General features: G+C 40.2%; 1 protein-coding gene across 2 annotated transcripts in view; it reads right to left on the bottom strand.

Annotated features, from left to right (window-relative positions):
• Positions 1 to 21,085, bottom strand: part of grid2 (glutamate receptor, ionotropic, delta 2) — a gene marked incomplete at both ends in the record, with an annotated part of 478,613 nt that overhangs the window by 154,751 nt on the left and 302,777 nt on the right. For both annotated transcript variants that reach the window (XM_080044597.1, XM_080044598.1), the window contains 2 exons: positions 4,180 to 4,353; positions 12,861 to 12,914. In XM_080044597.1, coding sequence (XP_079900723.1) covers positions 4,180 to 4,353; positions 12,861 to 12,914 — 228 coding nt within the window. The remainder of the gene's footprint in view (positions 1 to 4,179; positions 4,354 to 12,860; positions 12,915 to 21,085) is intronic.

Genomic DNA, 21,085 nt, shown 5'->3' with positions numbered 1-21,085 from the left:
TTTTTTAAGATGGCTTTATTTTAATTATATTGATATGTCTTTGGCAACACAGGAAAATATAGAGGGGGGAAAGGTGTGATTTAAGCCTCTTGTCTCCATGTGAACGAGAATATAATAAGTATGTTGACAACAAAAGGTATAATTTAATGAATAGAGATGCAGTTGATGCGTACCCAGTCACATTACAGTTTTTTTCGATTGCTAACACACAGTGGGCACAACTGTAGCTCAATGTGCAAAACTCTAACTATAGTCTGCACTACCAACAGTCACTGGAGCTGAACAGTTCACTTCACCTGCAAAATAGGCTCAGTGCAGCAAACACTATGAACCAGCCTCATTGAGATAACACACACTGTCACTCAGAATATGCTTAGAGTACAAACACTAGCATCAAACCCCAATACATAAATTACAAACTTTTAATCTTTACAGTTAGAATAATTTGAGTTATTTCACACAAATTACGTAATATTTTCTTTGATGAAAGGGTGAAATTTTTTCACATGAAATTGTTTATTTTATAACATACCAGTTTTTTTTAGGAAAACAAAAAGAAATGAAAATCATAAGTTTGCTTCAATAGATTCACATTTTGTATATTTTATTGAAAACATTTCCAAATGTAGTATTTGTCTGTGTAAATATTATATAATTGTAATAAAGAAATCTATCCTGTAATATTGTCATTTACTGTAAGGATGCAACTCTAAGCTGTTTGTTTGCTGGAAAATTCGTATTACAGATGCAACTTTTTTGCAGATTGGGTTGCACTCTCAACCCTGCCTCTCTCAATGAGAGTTCATGATACACAACAGGGTCTATCAGTGTAGCCTTACTGTATTTCATCAGACATTACAGCTCTGTCTTCCTCCACACATCCACACTCTCACTGCCACTCTTCTCCCTCCAACAACCTGTCTTCATTGGTCCAATTACAAAAAAATATATATTGTTGAGCTTTCCCTTTATACTGTATATGTTCACTAACAAGTCTAAAACAAGACACCTTCTTAGTGTTTCAGTTGAAATTGCAATCTGCAGTGTTTGAAATGCACTAGGCATTCATTCTGTTTTGAATGTGTAGTTTACAGTTGTGGCAGTAGTGTGTTAGCGTTTGAAAACAAGTGCTGGAAATCCACAGTGTTGTGCAGGTTGTGGTTAAGCCATGAGATAGGTGTGTAGAGTTTTGAAAATTGTGTTTAACCCCTTCAGACCCTGCGTCCATTGGAATGGACATGACATATTTCTTTCTCTAAACCAATAAATACTCTGTAATTGGGTTATGTCAGCACTGCTGGTTACTGATTGGATCCTGATTATCCAATCAAAATCATGTAATGACTTTGAGCATGCTCTGAGAGAGTGACAGACATCTGACAAGACAAGTATGGCTGAGCCGATCCAGAGAGGGAAGAGTAACTGCCCATTTTCAATCTAAAATCTACATTTGCTAGCCAAACAAATGTGCTCTCAGTATAATTTCAACTATTACAAGTGATAATATTTGAAGTTATTTTGAACATATGTCACGTAATTAATTTGTAGGATTTTTTGATTAAAATTGATTTCTGTATTACAATTATAGAATATTTACACAGATAAATACTACATTTGGAAATGTTTTCAATACAATATACAAAATGTTCATCATTGAAGCAAACTTCTGATTTTCATTTATTTTTGTTTTCCTAAAAAAACTGGTATGTTATAAAATAAGCTATTTCATGTGAAATAATTTCACCTTTTCATCAAAGAAAATATTACGTAATGTGTGTGAAATAACTCAAATTATTCAAACTGTAAAGATTAAAAGTTTGTAATTTATGTATTGGGGGTTGGTGCTAGTGTTTGTACTCTGAGCATGTTCTGAGTGACAGTGTGTGTTATCTCAATGAGGCTGGTTCATAGTGTTTGCTGCACTGAGCCTGTTTTGCAGTGACTGTTGGTAGTGCAGACTGTAGTTAGAGTTTTGCACATTGAGCTACAGTTGTGCCCACTGTGGTTTAGCAATCGAAAAAAACTGTAAGCATGCCTGATCTGTTCCTAGTTATTCAACCGTAAAACACCCAAACCCAATGTACACATATACTGTATCTGTCTTATTAAAGGTTACTTTTTATGTCACAAAATGTACTGACACACATACAAAACAAAAATAAAACTTTTTTCTCAAGTTTAACATACAGTACATATTTAACTTTTGTCTCACTGTCTTTCTAACTATTTTGCTCTCACAGTTTTGTCTTATTCTTTTTGACTTGGTCTTTTTGTACACCAAGCATTCCGTCACACTGTAACTGTGCCTACTGCTTTCCCCCTTTGAAATTAAAGTAAAAATATAATGCTCTATAGGGAGCTAGAATGAGCAGTGGTTTCTGCACCCCTATCGGGCAGTTAGTGTGTGTGTGTGTGTGTGTGTGTGTGTGTGTGTGTGTGTGTGTGTGTGTGTGTGTGTACTTGTGTGTTGTCAGACTGAGTTGATATGCTTCAGTGCAGTGTGAAATTGGGCTTCTGGGCCACTCTCTGGCCGCTGTGCTGATCAGCTTCCTCAGTTTCTCAGTGTGGGTCCGTCATTCCGTCCCATCCCTCATTTCCTCTCTCTTTCTCAAATTCAACCACCCAACCACCCACGCACACAAGCAGGGTGTTAAAAAATGTGTACAGCGTGTTTCAACCGCACATGCACAATGCTTTTCTTACGCTCGCCCTCTTTGTCGATACACAAACGTACATTGTCCTTGACTGAAATGAGACTGACTCACATGCCTACGTACATTACCACAGGCACGCCCCTCGGCCCTCCACAGTAGAATGAACATATGGCTGGGCTCTACCCAACAAATAATGAATAGGTTTGAAGGGCTTAATTCTTGATAATAGCTTTTCACACTTGAGAACCACTTGATTCAGTTTAGGACACACAAGGCAAGCTTTATTTACGTACTAAATTATCTAAGGCTTCGGGCCCCCAGGAGTAAAAAATGTGTTTGCATTATAGGGTGAGCTGCTGTATTTTGCATATTGGCAAGTGGCAAGGCTTAAACCAACTCAATGCTTCCATTAACCTTTAGGATAATTTAAAAAATAAGAAAAAAACAAGTATGTTTTTACTTTAATTTGAACCCTTTAGGCATTTTATTGATATTTTTTTTATAATTTTATCTCACAGAAAACGAATCAACATGCATTACGTCCATTCACTGACTACAGTGGGGGAAAGCCCAGAGCAGAATTGTCATGGGACCTTAAAAGGAGATAACCACATACGCATTAAGAACACGTTTCTGTTTTCAATGTATTTCCAACTTCCATCAAATGTGTTCCCCCAGGGACTTATGCATCCACATAAATCAACAGCACATTAATTCAATTTCATATTTTTGTCTTGACACATACATAAGAGATTGTTGCCTTTTTCTCCGCTCTATTTGATAGCAACTTGATGACTCACATACACACATAGCGAGATAATAATTGCATGCACATTGCACCCCTGGGGCCCTATAAAAATACCCCCCCCTTCCCTTAAAAAACAGCACTAAGTAAAGAAAAAGTGAAAGTGGGGAGGAAAAAGTGACAAGTGTTTACTAAAAAAGGAAATGCGTGGTCTGAGATAAACACATATATGGGTGTGAGCCAACTTTTTGCAATGTGATTAATGTTGCAGGTGAAAAACCTCACAGGCATATGCTGTGTGAATGTCAAATCAACAAGCCTGGTGTGATGATAGACTTTTGGGTCGGGAGACATGTTGAAATGTCAAATTGAAATACTGGGAGTAGTTTTAAAAGACACAAATGGAGCACCGGAGATTTTTGAATTTTTACGCATTTTGAAAAAAAAAATAAAAAAAATAACAACAACTTTATAATTTTTTAGAGGATGTGTGGATGTGACATCCGAGACACATGCGTACCAGACACATCAGTAGCTGGGCATGCATGTTGGTTATAGGCTTTTATATGAACTGTACTGTATGTAGGCTTATGCTGCCAGGCAAGGCATTTCAAGGTTTTCTGTTGAATATCTAACACCAATTAGGTCATTGTAGAGTTTTGTGGCAGACAGGATACAGCTACAGTATGACACTTGAGCTTTTTTTGTTAACAGAAAACCAGTCAGGTCCTTATTGAAATCTGTGACCTGTCTAATGGAATAATCACCAAAAGCACTCACCTCCAGCTGCTGAGACCTGGGGTTCTTGGGGTCACATAAGGAGGTGTTAATCCGGTGGTTGTGTTTGACACAGCGCTGAGTTGTGTTCTGGGGCATGGGGAATGTCTGGCGCACCAACGTCAGCCGGCCGATCGACTTCATCACTAATTCCTGCAAATCGTAGTCTGAGATCTCCTGAGAGGGTGAAAAAGACAACAAAGAATAGTGGGTATGGGGGGAGGTGGAGGAACGGTCAGGGTTTAGCAAACGAGAGAGTGGGGAATAAGTACTGGAGAAAAAAAGAGAAAAATCGATATCAACAACTCCATTTGTTATTTATTATTGCAGAAGACCCACAGCCCAACACTGTTGACCAGAACAAAACCGTAACCACAATAAAAAACTTGGACGGATAGCGCACCATAAAAGTCACTGTAAAAAAAAAGGTGTTCCTAATTCATACTCAAGAAGACATATTTGAGGTGGTTTAAGCCTTGTTTTATAGGCTTTACTTTTCCCATCACCACCACCATTCTGGGCAGGGAAACAAATTGTATACAACATCTGCAAAAATAAATATTAGGTATGAAAGGTACATGTTCACAGATAACAGGAGGGAGGGAGTGAGGGGGAACACTAAAAAAACATGTGTGTGTATGTGTGTGTGTGTTTGTGTGTGTGTGTGTGTGTGTGTGTGTGTGTGTGTGTGTGTGCATGCGTGAGTGGGTGCGTGGGTGTGTGCGTGTGTGAGTGTGGATGTGTGCGTGTGCTTGTTGTGTGCATACTTGTGTGTTTGCACGTACTCTGCATGTCCTTGCAAAACCTTGGGGAGGATTCATTGCTAATTTTAGCCATAGGACACAATCTCTCTCCCTTTGCTCCGTGCACGGATCTCTATCCATCCTGAAAGTGCAGAGGGTCATGTGGCGACGAGATGAGAACTGACGTTTATCGTCCCTGGTGGAGGTAACACCACTACCAACCGAGACAGCCTTTGCACTCTTTGTAAATGTGTGTGCAGTGATTGTGTTTGCGTATGCTCGCCTTGTGTGCATGCACGCCAGTTTATGTTTTAATCTGTGTCTCTGTGTGTGTGCGCACATATGTTTGTATGAGATTGTTTTTAAACATTCCAATCATGCAAAACCCTTTTGATTCCGTGTCATTTGCACAAGGCAGGATGGATGAGACCATGTATGCCATCATACACTCTTCATATTTACGAAGGACAATATAATAGCTACATATTATAGCTACCACTGGTTCATTGAATCATCTTAGTGGGTTTTTTGCTGAATGTAATTAATGTTCATTAAGACTCTGTGAGTCCTCAAGGGAAGTGATCAATGGTGATTAGAGGTGGTATTATACAGGCTTCAGTGGTATAGCTGTAATCATTTGCTTTAATTAGGCTAATGTATGGCCCTCGCTCTAGCACAAACAGCATGCTCCTGAAGTCAAATGGATACTGTTTTGAGTATTTCGAATACGGTGTGTCCAATTTAAGATTCAAATATGCACATGGACAGTTAATTTAGAAGATTTCTGCTACTACATTGTTGTCCTCTGCTGTCGTAACTAATGTGATTTGCAAGAAATAAAGTCATGAGTTGATGATTGACAATGGATTTCAATTATGCAAGAACAAGATTAAAACAGACGAAGGGAATGTATGCCTTACAGAAAAATAGAAATTATTTAAGAGAATTAACCTCGTATGAAAGTCCGGTGCTCTCAAGTAGCTGCTTTCTAAATGGTTCGAGTAAGGAGGCTATTTGTATTTGCTGTATTTTGGGGGTGAAACGTGGCAGAAATCCCAAACATTTGCTTACATAAAAACCCAGAAGGGAACTGAATTACAAAGCCAAGCAAAACAAAATGCAGGACAGAGAGAAATGGCTGGGGAAAAAAATGCTTAAAAGACAGAACTATGGTCTGAAAGAGAATTAGGATTCACAGTGGGTAGTCAAGGGCCAGTAAAGAAACATTAGCAGGCAGGACTTATCCAGAGCAGCCCACTCAAAGGTAGCCTGGCACCACCCGCCTACATACGTACTTCTGCTCAATGTTCATTACCCTTCAGTAGTCAGTCTGGGTGTGTAGTAAATTAGTGGGTTTTCTCCAGCCAAATTTCTGCCAGTCCAATCAGCGAACAGAAGGAGTGGCTCAGAAGCCCGTGCATGACATACATCACGACCAAACGTTATGCAGTTGGTTGGCAGATTCAGAGTTATACTGGCCAGATCCATTAGTTTTAAACTTCAACAGACACCCGCTTGTCAATTGAGCAATTCCAGACCTCCTGTACAAATGAAATAGAGTACGATGGTCTAGTAGGACCGGGCTAACTCAAAGGATCAAACTCAGAAAATATTGATGCACAGATAAACAGGCATACATACACACACACACACACACACACACACACCAAGACTTAAAAGGAATAATCATTTGGAGATTTGTTTTCTCAACAGTTTTTTTTACCCCATTGTTGTCACGTTTTGGTGCTTCTCCATCTCTTTCTCTCTGGGGACAAACTGAACAGACTTGACCCAGTATGACTTGCAGTGGTTGCGTGCTGTAAAACCTGTTAGCCTTTAAACAGCTGAGACTAAATTAATGTGACTCACACACACAGACGCACACACACACACACACACACACACACACACACACACACACACACACACACACACACACACACACTTACATGAAGAAAGTACCACACACTTACATGAAGAAAGTACCACATTAAATCATACACTCACTCAAATAAAAAAACATTACACATTAGACCAAATGAATAAATACCATGTAATAACAGGTAGTACAATTTGAATCATGACAATTTCTCTTTATTTGACCTCCAAAACAGGAAGGCAATAATAACCACTGATTGCCTCATTAACAGCTTGAGAAGATCTGTCATAACATTACTCAGTGAGGGTCATCATCAGGCTAGTTATCAATGACCTATTAATCATGCAGTCTTAATCAGAATTCTCAACAAAGGTAGTATGATTGTCCAATATGGGGGAACATTCAATCACAAAATCATTTGGTCCTGAGGACTGTTAAGTTCTGTGCACCTAGTCCAGGCTTTCTAAAGTCAGAAGCTTCGGGTTGAGTTGTAACCTCCAAAACAGCCGGGGGTCTCACTTCTAGAGTAAATCACAAGTTGTTTACTCCCTATACTTGGAATTTTTGCTCTGGGGGGCCTCTGCCATCAACCTCCTCCACCCATCACCTTTCTGCCCCTACTCCATTTCAAATCCTCACCTTAAGTGTTTTTTATTTGAGGATGGGAGACAAAAGCAAAAACACATCCCTCATCTTTATTTATTCTTGGCACCTCATCCCTGACCCTTACTTGGTCCTCTGTCCTTTTTCCCCTCCACCCCCTCCCTTTCCCTATACGTCTCCCCCAAGAGACACCAGACCACACTTTCTTGCTTTTTATCTGTGGATGAAGGGGCAAAATTCTGGTTTTATTTAGTCCTTGGCCCTTTCTTCACCCATCTCCCCCTTTTCTACAATAACACCAAATCACTCCATCTTTGCTCATATTCAAAAGGTGCAAAGTTGGGGAAAAACAAAACAAAACAAAACACATTTGGAAAGAAAAATATGAGTTGCCGCCTCTGCCTTCTTCTTCTCAAGTTCACACTATACCCTCTCAAATGTCTTTGCTGGCTTTGACTCTTGTCGGTCACCCCTTCAGAATGTGTTGGTCCCAGGACTTTTGGGATGGATTGGGTGATTTCTAGCTGTGCTATAGGTTCAAATACACTCCCCAAACGGGACATTCCTATTTTCAAATGCTATCACATGGAGATGAGGGGTATAGAAGTGTCAAAAGGTGATTTATAAAAAAGTGTGATGAAATTAAATGGAGCGTCCTGGATTAAAGGACTATTTAAAAAAGGATTTTTTTTGCCATGGCTGTTAGGAAAAACGTTCAAATAAAACCGCAAACAGATGGCAAAATTGTTACTAAAAAAGTTTCTAATTCAGATCCATTGACCATTCAGGGAAGGCTAGGCAAGAGAAGTGTTACACTTGCTTTGAACAACAACACAATATACCCAACAGCTCCAGGAGAGCCACTTAGCAACAACAGCAGTCTTCAATAGTGCAAGTCATACTAGGCAACTTCCAGCTGTGCACAGTGTGCACTACCATAAACTCCTTCTCTCCCCGCGAGGCACTTGTGTAGCTGTAAATAAGGATGTTGTAATTTAGCTAAGGCTACAGCCTAGTGTCACTTTGTATCTTCAATATGTTTTTTTAAGGAACAATGCCATTGACCACCATGCATTTTTGGAGTTTGTACAATGTTTTTTTTTATATAGGTTTGTAGATTGTTCTCAAACCATGGAAGACCTTATAATCCTACAGTTATATTCAAAGCATGAAATTCTCCAACATTTCAATGCAGTAAAAAAGAGCCAAATTGACAGACAAGCCTTATCACATCTCATCTCATTACCATGCACATGTTCCCTCGTGAGAAATGAATTGAGAGGAGGAGGATAATGGGAAAAGAGTGAGAAAGGCAACAAGGAGGAACATGAAATGATAGTTTAACAGAAAATTAAAGAGCATGGCGAGATTCAGATTGAGCCACCCAACTTGAGAGAATGAGAGAGGGAAAGAGATGCTGAGTGTCCCTTATGTCTCCTCATCATCATCATCATCCTCATCCTAAGCAGAACTAAGGCGACGGGGAGAGGAGGGATGATCAATTATGAACTGTGAACACCCCCTCTGTGGGGCTGTCTGACTGCTGGCTGTAGATAAAGCAGAGTTATGACAACCATACAGTGCCCCCTCATCCATAATAAACCGCAGGGAGGGAGAGCACTTTCACTCACACACACACACACACACACACACACACACACACACACACACACACACACACACACACACACACACACACACACACACACACACACACACACACACACACACACACACACACACACACACACACACACAGGAATATTCATTCTCCAAAGAACGGTACAAGAAGACATTATGAATGACAAAATAGTCTCATCCATTTTAAACACTCCGCTTGAGAACTCCACGTAGCCCATGGTGGGTATGGTGCATCTACATCTTTACAGTCTGTGACTCAATTTCAAGATTTATCTTGATAAGCACAGTCGTATCGTTTAAAAAAAGAGGGGTATGATAGCTTTGCGTTACAGCACTCGAAAGGCATTTGGTGATTCATAGGGCAGTTTAGAGTGAATAGAAAGATGCCAACGAAACAGAGAGAGGAAATAAATGGGCCCCATCAAGCATGACTTCCTCCTGACTGCCTTAATAACTGCCCATAAGAATGGATATACATTTGTAATCTAACTTGATTCTTGCACTTTAACATAACTATCCCATAGGTCATTGGGATCCCCTTATAAAGACATATCCTGAACAACAAAATTCACAAAACATTACTATTTGCAAAGTAAAGAATTCACTGTTGAAGTAAGATAGGGTGATATCCCATCCAGTAATCGCACAAATAGCCTATTGCTCTGTTTAACTACTTAGATGCCATTCAAGGAAAATACAGTTTTTCACAATTGCTTAAACACATTTCCTGATAGACTACCTCACTTTTTCAAAACCCTAAACTCAAATTTCAAAACTCAAACACAAAATGCAAAATCCTTCACTTCACTTCTCTTGCAAAAGCACACTTTACCCTCAAAACAGTGTTAACTCTTCACTAAATGGTGTTTTCTTTTCAAATGACAAACACATACATCATATGACTAGACATTTCTTGCACTCATTGAACACTGGTGTGCAGAATGGAAAACACTATAGTATACATACAAAACACTATATGAATGCTTTATCAGTTGAATTATGCCTTTGCATGTTCATACACTTTCACCTACAACATCAAATACTTTACGGTTTTTGGCAAACGCTAACACACATGTTGCAGAATAGTTTATTTTGCCATTTCAAACAAACACAATGAATAGGTAGGACTGCAGTTCAAGCAATTCAGTGTGTCAGTATAAACTAAGAAACAATTACAGTAAAATTAGGGAACAATGGTAAAAAAAACAGCGTTGTAAGGAATTGGGTGGTTGGATTATGAATCCTTTTATGGATACCGCCTCCTGTTTGCGTCTGGCCACATTGCCTCATCAACATCACACTCAATGTCATCCTTTGAGAAGCAACAGGGAAATGATCACCTGATATACAGTCTAAATCTCCTAATTATGGAGCGACTCAGGTTGGGCTGCACTCTCTGTCCAGGCTCCCTCATTGATAGGCCATGATCTATAACATAGTCCACTATTGTTCCTGTTGTATGTGTCTCCTTCTGTTGCCTTCGTTGTCCTCGTACTCCTGTTACTCTCTCTCCTCCTCTTCCCCTGACTGTTTCAGAAAGGAGCTGAGCTCACCCGGGGTGTAGTGCTAAGGTTTGGACTGATTGGTATTCAATTAGTTTAATTTTTTTTTCAAGAAGTGTGTTGGAGAATTTCAAACACAGTGCAAAGCATATATCGTGTTTGTAGGGTTGGTTCTTTGGTTTAGGGCATAGTTACAAAAGTTAGAGGTTGTGATGCTGTGGTTATAGCAGTCACTTTTAGTGATTACAGTCTTAGGCAAAAACTGTATTTGCACCAAAATGTGGTAAATCACAGCAAACAGGAGCTCATCTCTGACCCTTCTATAGCTAACTGCACAAAAGCCTTTTGAGTTTAGAAATTTGATTGGCAGTGTGTTCTGTGTGAGTACCAAGAGAGAGAATTCAGGAAGAGTGTGCAAGATATAGAGAATTGTGTTTAATGTTGTGAAAAATGTGTGTTTTGGAATGAGAATATGAGTCTAAGGCAGGAAATGTGTTTGGAGTTCAGCAGAATTGGTGAAGCAGTTGGTAAATTAGTTTCAGATTGTGCACATTGTGTCTGATGTTCCACAAAATGTGTTTAAACAATTGTGAAAATCTGTAAATGACAACTTAAACTGTGGTGTGAGCTTCTTCTGATAAGCAAGTGAGCGTGAGACAGAGCCATAGGAGCATCATGCCAACATCACGCAAGCTGTCAACTGTTTGGGTCTAAAGTAATGATAGACCCTACCACCATTTGTTAAACAAAGTGTACAAGGAAGGACAGTCTGTCTGGAAAGTTTAAGTTTTTTTTCTTGTGAGTGCTTAAGTCTCCAGTGTTTTCATAATGAAATGCACATTTAAGTATGCCATCTATTTCAATTAGCAGAGGAGACACATTTAATAGGCATAAAAGTCCTTCTGAGAAGTCTGTCACTAATGGAGTGGATATTTGCAACATATTCATTCACATTTTTCACTTCTAAAAAGTCTGCCAACTTCATTTAAGTGCATGGGCGAGGTCATTCTTTTCCCTCGCTCCCTGGATGTATTAGCATTTGAGAAAAGGCAAAAACAATACAGAGTGCTCGTATGAGGCACTTGCAGGGATTCTGACGATGTCGCTGCAGCCTTTTCATCCATAACAAATGTGGAAAAAAATCAAAACCTTTGTATAGCAAGGCTGAGGAGCGAAACATCAGTAAACAATGATTGGCTGTCCCCGCAGCATTAATGGAAGCCATGCATACTAAAATTTGGTTCAAACAGAAATTATTCCTTTGCATAGCTGAGGAAGTGAGAGGGGCTGCTGAGCTATGCAGCATTTTGCAGCATTACAGGCTATGACTTGAAAATGGAGTAGGGCTTGAGAGAGAGAAAAAAAACAGTCCACTTGGAGTAACTTTCTTCCTGTTTTGTACAAATTAGGTTTTACATTATCCTACAATAAATGTTGCAATATGTTTGCTCTACCTTTAACACATCAGATCATTATGCATGTGGTTATGTTTGCGCAAAATGTGTGCAAGTGTGTGTGTGTGTGTGTGTGTGTGTGTGTGTGTGTGTGTGTGTGTGTGTGTGTGTGTGTTAGCATGGATCCCCTGCTGTCCCCTGCCGGTTAACTCGCCCGAGGCTATACCCAGGCCACTGTGCATTAGCCCAAACTAACAAATGTAGCTGATCCTGCTGGTTTTGTAAAAAGGCACTTCCAATGAAGCGAGATCAAAGCTGTGTTCCTATTCAAAATTAATATGAGATTACAGCCAATATTAAAGTTTAATTATGTTCTCTTATGACCAATACTCTGATACAGTAAGTGATTGTGAACGTGAACAAGAGGAAAGTAAAAAAACAAGATTAAAGCTGTTCACTCAGAGCAGCAGGGTAGTGACTGCATGTGCACCTGTCTGCTCTAATTAATACAGAAATCCCTTAATAATTAAGTAGTTAAACAGATTTTGAACTATGGGCATATATGCTCTCCAAAAAGATTTCTTCCAAGTTCACCTTTGCCGTCTATGAAATCTTTGTCTGTATACAAAAATGGATGCGTATATAAAACACATCTTTATTGTATTGTTTTTGCCCTTGATGCACAGCAGGACTCACTCATTTAAATAAAGTATGTTATCCTCGGTGTTGTTATGAACTAATGTGAAAAGGGATGTCAAACACTTTTTAAGCTCCCCCCTCTCCTTCGAGCACACACGACAATGAGGAGGGAGGAGGGGTTCTGGATCAAAAAGCATAAATATTCCCAGGGTAATTGAAACAATAAGGTGAACTGAAGGCTCACTCAGTACAGGAACAATAAATCATTGCCATGGCCACTCACCTCATTAATCAGGATCCAGTGACAATCGAAGGCCACCAGGTTGGTCTCGACCACCTGCAACACAACAAGAAACACCAGCAGGCTTTAGACATATGAATTGTCAAAAGGAAGAGAGGGAATTGCAGGTACAAGCATTGCCTTTTTTCTTGTGTTTTAAATTAAAAAGAGATTCCTTATTTCCACCTGTATAGATATACTGTAACCTCGGCTCAGATAATGCCATTGCGGGTAACTGAAGTGTGAATATTATGGAAAAGAACATTATGGAAATGTGCTCGGCTGAAACCCAGTGTGGAGGCTTGGCATAAGTGATTTGAGGGGAACTTGTATCAAAGGTGCTCAAGGTATCATTCAAAAACTTTTTTCAAACACATGCAAATAAGGCAAAACTCGCTTGCCTGTGACAGGAAATGCTCACAACCACAGGAACACACAAACACACACTTTGTATCTCGACATTAGAGCTGTTCTCACTCATTTTCACAGTTTAGACAAACGCCTCACTTCACTCTCTTGTCTCTTCTTCTGTCTGTCTGTCAGTCAGTGATAGTCATACGCGGCCACACATGCACTGCCTCACCTTCACCTTCGATTGTGAATTGCACCTTAACAATTATGAGTCAAATCTTAACCAGTAACTAGACAATTGTTAAACACTGTAAGAAGAGCAAATGGGGAACCCCATACACATACAAGATACTGTATATGCATGTATATTTCCGCAGCAGCTTTCTTTTTGTTTGCTCACTATTCACTTTTTTTCTACAGCTCCCTTTCACTAGTGAAGTACTGTATGTTGATGTTACTCTTATCTTCTCCTCACCCTGATCTTGCTTATCCAACTGAAATACATAGATGGAGCATAAGAGAACATATACGTTTTGAACTACCCACAGTGAGATCCAATTTCCACATACGCTGGGTTTCATACCTCATTTCTGCTTTTTTCGGTAAATAAGCATTGCATTAAAGGTGAAGTAAGCGATTTATTTATGTTAATATAAGTATTAAATCGCTCTTTATTCATACAGTGATCAATTATATAGTGTGCGTGTTTCATAAAGCCAATCTCTCAGTCTCTGCATGTGATCGGCAAATACATTTTTCGGGGATCCCACTACTGATAACCAATCAGAGGAGAGAACGCTACAACCCTGCACCCTTCTCACTGCCAGTGCACGTACAGAGGACAGTTTGGTGAATGTTTATGCGCCTACAATGGCGGTGCAGGTAGGAATCCTTCCCAATGTCGGTTTTGATGGTTTTTATCATGTTTTATCACACTTATGGATCTGAGATGATGCTAGATAACTCGCTACTTAGAGACCGCAGTGCATTAATGTGGTTTCATGGTGACGAGGGAGGGGACTGCTAACTGCAGTAACTGACAGGAAGTTAGCTAAACTGACCATTCCGCTTGCTTAACCCTTAAAGGTGAAGTAAGCGATGTCTTTATGTTAATATAAGTGTTAAATCGCTTTATTCATACAGTGATCAATTAGTGTGCCCGTTTCATAAAGCCGATCTCTCAGTCACCCGCTCTGCATGTAATCAGCAAATAAACTTTTCGGGGATCCCGAAACTGATATCCAATCAAAAGAGACAACGCTACAAACCGGCACTTTTATCACTCTTAATTATCTGAGATGATGCTAGTTAACTCGCTGCTTGAAGACCGCATTGCATTAATGTGGTGACGTGGGGAAGAGGGAGGGGACTGCTAACTGCAGTCAGTGACAGGAAGTTAGCTAAACTGACTATTCCGCTTACTGAACCTACCCTTAAGCAGGTAGAACATCACTTAGGGGAAGGTGAATTATACATTTCTGAAGAATGAATGAAAGTGCCATTAAGAAGCTACAGAAAGTACATACTGTATAATGGAGCAGAACATAGACATTATTTGTGTTAGATCTCTGCTTCTCTGTCTCTACCGACTGAAACTATAGAGGACTGTCATTTATTATCCACTCTTTTTCTGTTCTCGTATATCGACAATATGATCTCTATCTTGTCTCTTGTCCTTAACTCATCCCTCTTTTTTGGCAAAACCACTTCAAGGTGCATCACTCCATCTGGTATCATTGACTGTTTGAAGAAGGATGAGGGTTCAGTCTTGTTACCTCGCTCTTGACTTTCTTTTGTCAGAAACACTTGTTTCTGCCACTCACTTCTTCTGTCTGTCACCTTCCTGCCTTATAATCATCCCTATCCCCATCAGATCAGCTCATAACTTCTCACTTCTCCCTCTGTGACTGTACCTGATCCTTTCCTTTCCTTCTCTCTCTCTCTCTCTCTCTCTCTCTCTCTCTCTCTCTCTCTCTCTCTCTCTCTATCTCTCTCTCTCTCCAACCCTAACCCCTACTGCTCCTGGTGTAAAAAAAATACAGTGCCACTCGTATATCATTAGCTATAATTGTCTAGGTGACTATAGCGCCGTGTGTCATAAAACACTTTTTAGCCGTAAACAAAAGGCAACAGCTGGAGAGGGTGACAGAGCGTGGCTAACAGTGGTTTAATCTCCCACAGAGTCTCCATAAAACTTCATCATTATAACACCGATGGGCTGCCGTAAAACACTCTGTCTACCGGAAACAATGTTGCGACACAGACAAGCAGTAAGGCAGGGAGGAGAGTGATGGGGGGGGGGGGCAAAACAAGACAGCTGAAAACTAAACAATGAGAATTGTTAGGATATTGGCAGTTCTTTGCCAACCCATGTTCTCTCTTGTCTCTTTTTTTTGTTCTCCATCAATTGGAGCAATGCAAAAACAGAAAGAATGAGCAGTGATGGAGGGAGAAAGGAGGGAGAGAAGAAATGAAAGAGGTCTGGCAAGTTCTTACAGTTTTTCACAATTGCTTAAACACATTTCCTGATATACTACCTCACTTTTTCAAAATCCTTAACACAAATTTCAAAACTCAAACACAAAATGCAAAATCCTTCACTTCCATTGCAAAAGCACACTTTACCCTCAAAACAGTGTTAACTCTTCACTAAATGGTGTTTTCTTTTCAAATGACAAACACATACATCATATGACTAGACATTTCTAGCACTCATTGAACACTGGTGTGCAGAATGGAAAACACTATACTAGTATAAATGCAAACCACTATATGAATGCTTTATCAGTAGAATTATGCCTTTGCATGTTCATACACTTTCACCTACAGTAACAACACATACTTTTGCTAAATGCTAACACACATGTTGCAGAATAGTTTATTTTGCCATTTCAAACAAACACAATGAATAGGTAGGACTGCAGTTCAAGCAATTCAGTGTCTCAGTATAAACTAAGAAACAATTACAGTAAAATTAGGGAACAATGGTAAAAAAAACAGCGTTGTAAGGAATTGGGTGGTTGGATTATGAATCCTTTTATGGATACCGCCTCCTATTTGCATCTGGCCACATCGCCTCATCAACATCACACTCACTAGCCTCGTTCGACTTGCAGCCGTCTTGCTCAGACCTGCGCAACTATGACGCGCATCTTGCTGAGCGCACAACAAAAATGCTGCATAAATGCTGTGCGCTCAGCAAGACGAGCGTCATAATTGCGCAGGTCTTAGCAAGACGGCGACATCTCAAACGAGGCTAATGTCATCCTTTGAGAAGCAACAGGGAAATGATCACCTGATATCAAGTCTAAATCTCCTAATTATGGAGCGACTCAGGTTGGGCTGCACTCTCTGTCCAGGCTCCCTCATTGATAGGCCATGATCTATAACATGGTCCACTATAGTGTTCCTGTTGTATGTGTCTCTGTCTGTTGCCTTCTTTGTCCTCGTCCTCCTGTTACTCTCTCTCCTCCTCTTCCCCTGACTCTTACTGTCTCAGAAAGGAGCTGAGCTCACCTGGGGTCTATTTGTAGTGCTAAGGTTTAGACTGATTGGTATTCAATTAGTTTAATTTTTTTTTCAAGAAGTGTGTTGGAGAATTTCAAACACAGTGCAAAGCATATATCGTGTTTGTCGGGTTAGTGCTTTGGTTTAGGGCATGATTACAAAAGTTAGAGGTTGTGATGCTGTGGTCATAGCAGTCACTTTTAGTGTTTACAGTATTCAGCAAAAACTGTTTGTACCAAAATGTGCAGTTTACTGTAAATCACAGCAAACAGGAGCTCATCTCTGACCCTTCTATAGCTAACTGCACAAAAGCCTTTTGAGTTTAGAAATGTGATTGGCAGTGTGTTCTGTGTGAATACCAAGAGAGAGAATTCAGGAAGAGTGTGCAAGATATAGAGAATTGTGTGTAATGTTGTGAAAAATGTGTGTTTTGGAATGAGAATATGAGTCTAAGGCAGGAAACGTGTTTGGAGTTCAGCAGAATTGGTTAAGCAGTTGGTAAATTAGTTTCAGATTGTGCACATTGTGTCTGATGTTCCAAAAAATGTGTTTAAACAATTGTGAAAAACTGTAATCCAGTTCTCCATTTCACCTCATGTTTGTATTTCAATCCTATTGTCCTTCTCCTTGGACACTCCTGTTGGTGCTCAATACAATTTAAGACACTGTTCACATGGTATAATGGGCAAAACTGACTTTTAAAACAGAAAAAGGCATATATTTGTGTGTGTGCCTTATTTTGTGAATGGGTGTGTAAAAAACAATATTATAGATACAGTATGTGTACATCTTTATGTTGTTTACTTGTTTGCGAGTTTTGGTATTTGTCAGCTTTCCAACTCTCCCATTTTAACTTCCCTCTGGCAGCCATTTGGACAGATGTTTCGAGCTAATTAGCGAAAGGGCAGATTCTTAACACTATAGACTATTGACTCCTCAGGGGTAAGAAATGTTCAATACACACACTCAGTCTGTCTTTTACACACACACATGCATGCACGCAGGCAGGCAGGCAGGCAGGCAGGCAGGCAGGCAGGCAGGCAGGCAGGCACGCACGCGCACACACACACACACACACACACACACACACACACACACACACACACACACACACACACACACACACACACACACACACACACACACACACACACACACACACACACACACACACACACACACACACACACACACACACACACACACACACACACACACACACACACACACACACACACACACACAGTCTCTAAATATATCTCTGTTTCTTACCCCCACCTCTCTCTAGCATACACATACAATCTTTATAGACTTTGTAGATCACCGGTGTGTGACCACGACTGGATAACACTAATTAAACAGGCAATGCCAACAAGGCAGGTAGGAGTCACTTGGGCATTCTCTTGCTATACCAGAGAGATCCCTCTGACCTCTCTGACCAGCTCTACAAGGGCTTCATTTTCTGCTCTGGTCTCACTGTCTGAAGTCCGCAGATCAAACAAACACCAGCTCTGCGGTCCGGGACAAATCCAGTCACTCAGTGTCAATATGAGTAAGCCTTTTCACAAAGTCTGAAAGCAAACAGAGAGAACTAAGACCGGTGTGCAACATCATACCACTGTGCAGTAGTCCCAGTCTCGGATGTGTTTTTTTATAGAGTGGTCAGGGTAACAGCCAAACACCATTTTGATCCTGTAATGACCTCTGTTCACATGTCACCCCTGAAGGAGTCCAACAAAGAACAAGTAATTGATTTTGGCAGATGGGGGCTGTTGGCTGGCATGTGAAGTCAAGGTTTTGCTACTTGAAGAATACTGTACGCACGCATGCTAACAAACACACATGGACCCACTATAAACACACTTGTCACTTTTAAACCAACTTACAAATGCTGAATGAATGCTGACATTACATGTAGATCCAAGTATATAGGTGTTTGTGTTACCGTGTATGAGAGGATAAGAGCAAAAAGCAGATATTGCTAAAGCACATTTGTGGAGGAAGGGAAGCCTGAAGAGGCATAGTGGGTGTTGCTATTGAATAAAGTGCTCCAAATTAAAAATCAGTTGTGTAATTTAGTTTCATGCATTATTTGTGATCAAATCAAGCACATAGCCCTACAGCCCAGCCTGCAAACTAGAAGAATACCCAAGCTTTGCTCTTAAACATTGCGAGTGCATGCTGTGAAAGCACAAGACACATACAAAAGTTGCACACAGACAGACAAACAGCTAAAACACACTGGCACGCGCAATTCTTGCACAGATCCATTTCTGGTTGCTGCATTTGCTCACAGCCCAACCCACTGTTGTCCTATTTTCGCCAGAGAAAAGTTATTTCATGTGGTGTACCATATGGTTATGCAGCCATAGCCAACCTAGAAAAATGACCACGCTTTCAACCGCCTCTGTTCAAACCTGCTTTTAGATTACTATAATTAATGTGTGGTTTATGTGTCTGCATATATGTAGGTGGGGTGGAGGGGTGAAGGGACAAGGTGTTTGCCTCTGGAGATGGGGGAGTATAATAACTGCTATCATCTCAAACCCTTCATTCCACCTGAATGCTGTAAGGGTGGAAGACAAATATAGAGAGGAACTATAGAACAGCAGGTGGATGGGAAGAAAGTGGTCATGACTGAGAGAGAGTCAGTGTGATGCCTTTCTTTAAAGGAACACATTACAACATGGCACCACACACAATGGTGAGTACTTACTAAGGAATGAATCAGGAGTGACCCGGTTAATTAGTACGTATGATGTACCACTTTACCTGAGGAGCACAAGAAGGACAAGTAATGACTACATAATGAGTTGTTACTGGTTTTTGTGCTGCTAGTTGATCAGGGACCACTCGTGGGGAAAACCATCAGTATGTCCATTCACACAAAATCATGATCTTATCATTACCTATTGATTTATTAGTGAATCGATATCACCAATATCAACTATGGAGTGTTCAGTTGCTCGATGGAGTTTTGTTTTTCGGGAACTCTTAACGATCCATAACCAATAATCAGACTGTTCTCGATTAATTCCTCACACAAAAAGCTGACATCATGCAAACTATCAACATCCAAAGCTGAGGTGTTACAGTGGGTCGTCCTCACTTTATCATCATTTCTTTGTCTGTTCAGGCATTGTGCTGCTGAAAAAAAAGGAAATGAGCCAGTGAGTCAAGGAGGCGTATTTAATAAAACTGGATAATATTTGTTAAAATCTGTTATACAATGAGCTAATACAGCATCATGTATCTCATTTCAGACCCTTCTCAGTAACAATGTACATGGAGCAGTGCACTCCACAACAAGGTTTATGCGTGTGTCAAACAACAGCCTATCTATTGGAAATCAGAAATAGGATTCCAAGAGCAGAAATAGAATTTTTTTTCAAACAAAAATCATCGTAAAAATTTAAGAATCACACTTTGTTCGGTTCACGAGGAGGCTTTACAATCAATGTTTTAACATATATTTTCTGTCCACCTTCTTCTTGCTACTGTCATTCCTTCTCTGCCCCTTCCCAGGTCCTCTAGACAGCATCATACTACTCAGTTTTACATGACACCACTTAAACACTCCTTTTCATCTAATGGCAAGCACCATTTAGTGTCCTCTTAGCACCTTCCTTTTTTATTCCATTGCCCTCTCTTAGCGAAAAGCTAAGAAAAAATATTTTCCCCATGCACGTCTTACTTGCATGTCTAAGAAATCTGTTATAAAACACATTAAAACATTATCGCTCCTGTACACATTAAGGAGAAGAGTTTGGCCTTTCTCCGTCTCACATCATTCTCTTTCAAGCCATACCGCCCATTCCCTCTCCCCCTCTTTCACAACTCCCTCTTCATGAAATGGGCACTTATTGCATACTAACTGCTGCATTCTCTCCCTGATACATCATAACTGCTTCATGTCACTGCTGCCATTTCGGCTTAATGTCACTTGCCTCAGTCGCTACTCCTTATGCATGTCTGATTGGGTGTGTGTATTCATGTCGTGTGTGTGTGTGTGTGTCATTGTGCACTGTGTATGAATATTTGTGGGTATAAAAAGAGACAGTGTAGAGCAGAGGGCGGTGCATTATGACACTGCTGTGCTCTATTGATTTACATACTTGGCACAGGAGCACTGTGGTCCAACTGATGGCACCCAAACAGGAGAATGCAAACATAGTTACGCACTTGCACAAACAAGCACTGCATTGGCATGCAATCTGTTGGCACATTAGCTGCACAAGTGGATAATCTCAAGCATTCTTCAGCTGCCATGTGTGGCCTATGTATGTATGTGAATATATGAGAATAATGTGTGTTATATAATTTGTAACTATGTGTTTTCTGTGCATGAAGTGCAGACACATGAAGCCAGG

This window comes from Ammodytes marinus (assembly GCF_949987685.1).
Source record: "Ammodytes marinus genome assembly, chromosome: 2".
NCBI lineage: Eukaryota > Metazoa > Chordata > Actinopteri > Uranoscopiformes > Ammodytidae > Ammodytes > Ammodytes marinus.
Note: the sequence above shows the minus strand (reverse complement) of the source record. Positions and strands in the feature narration are given on the sequence as shown.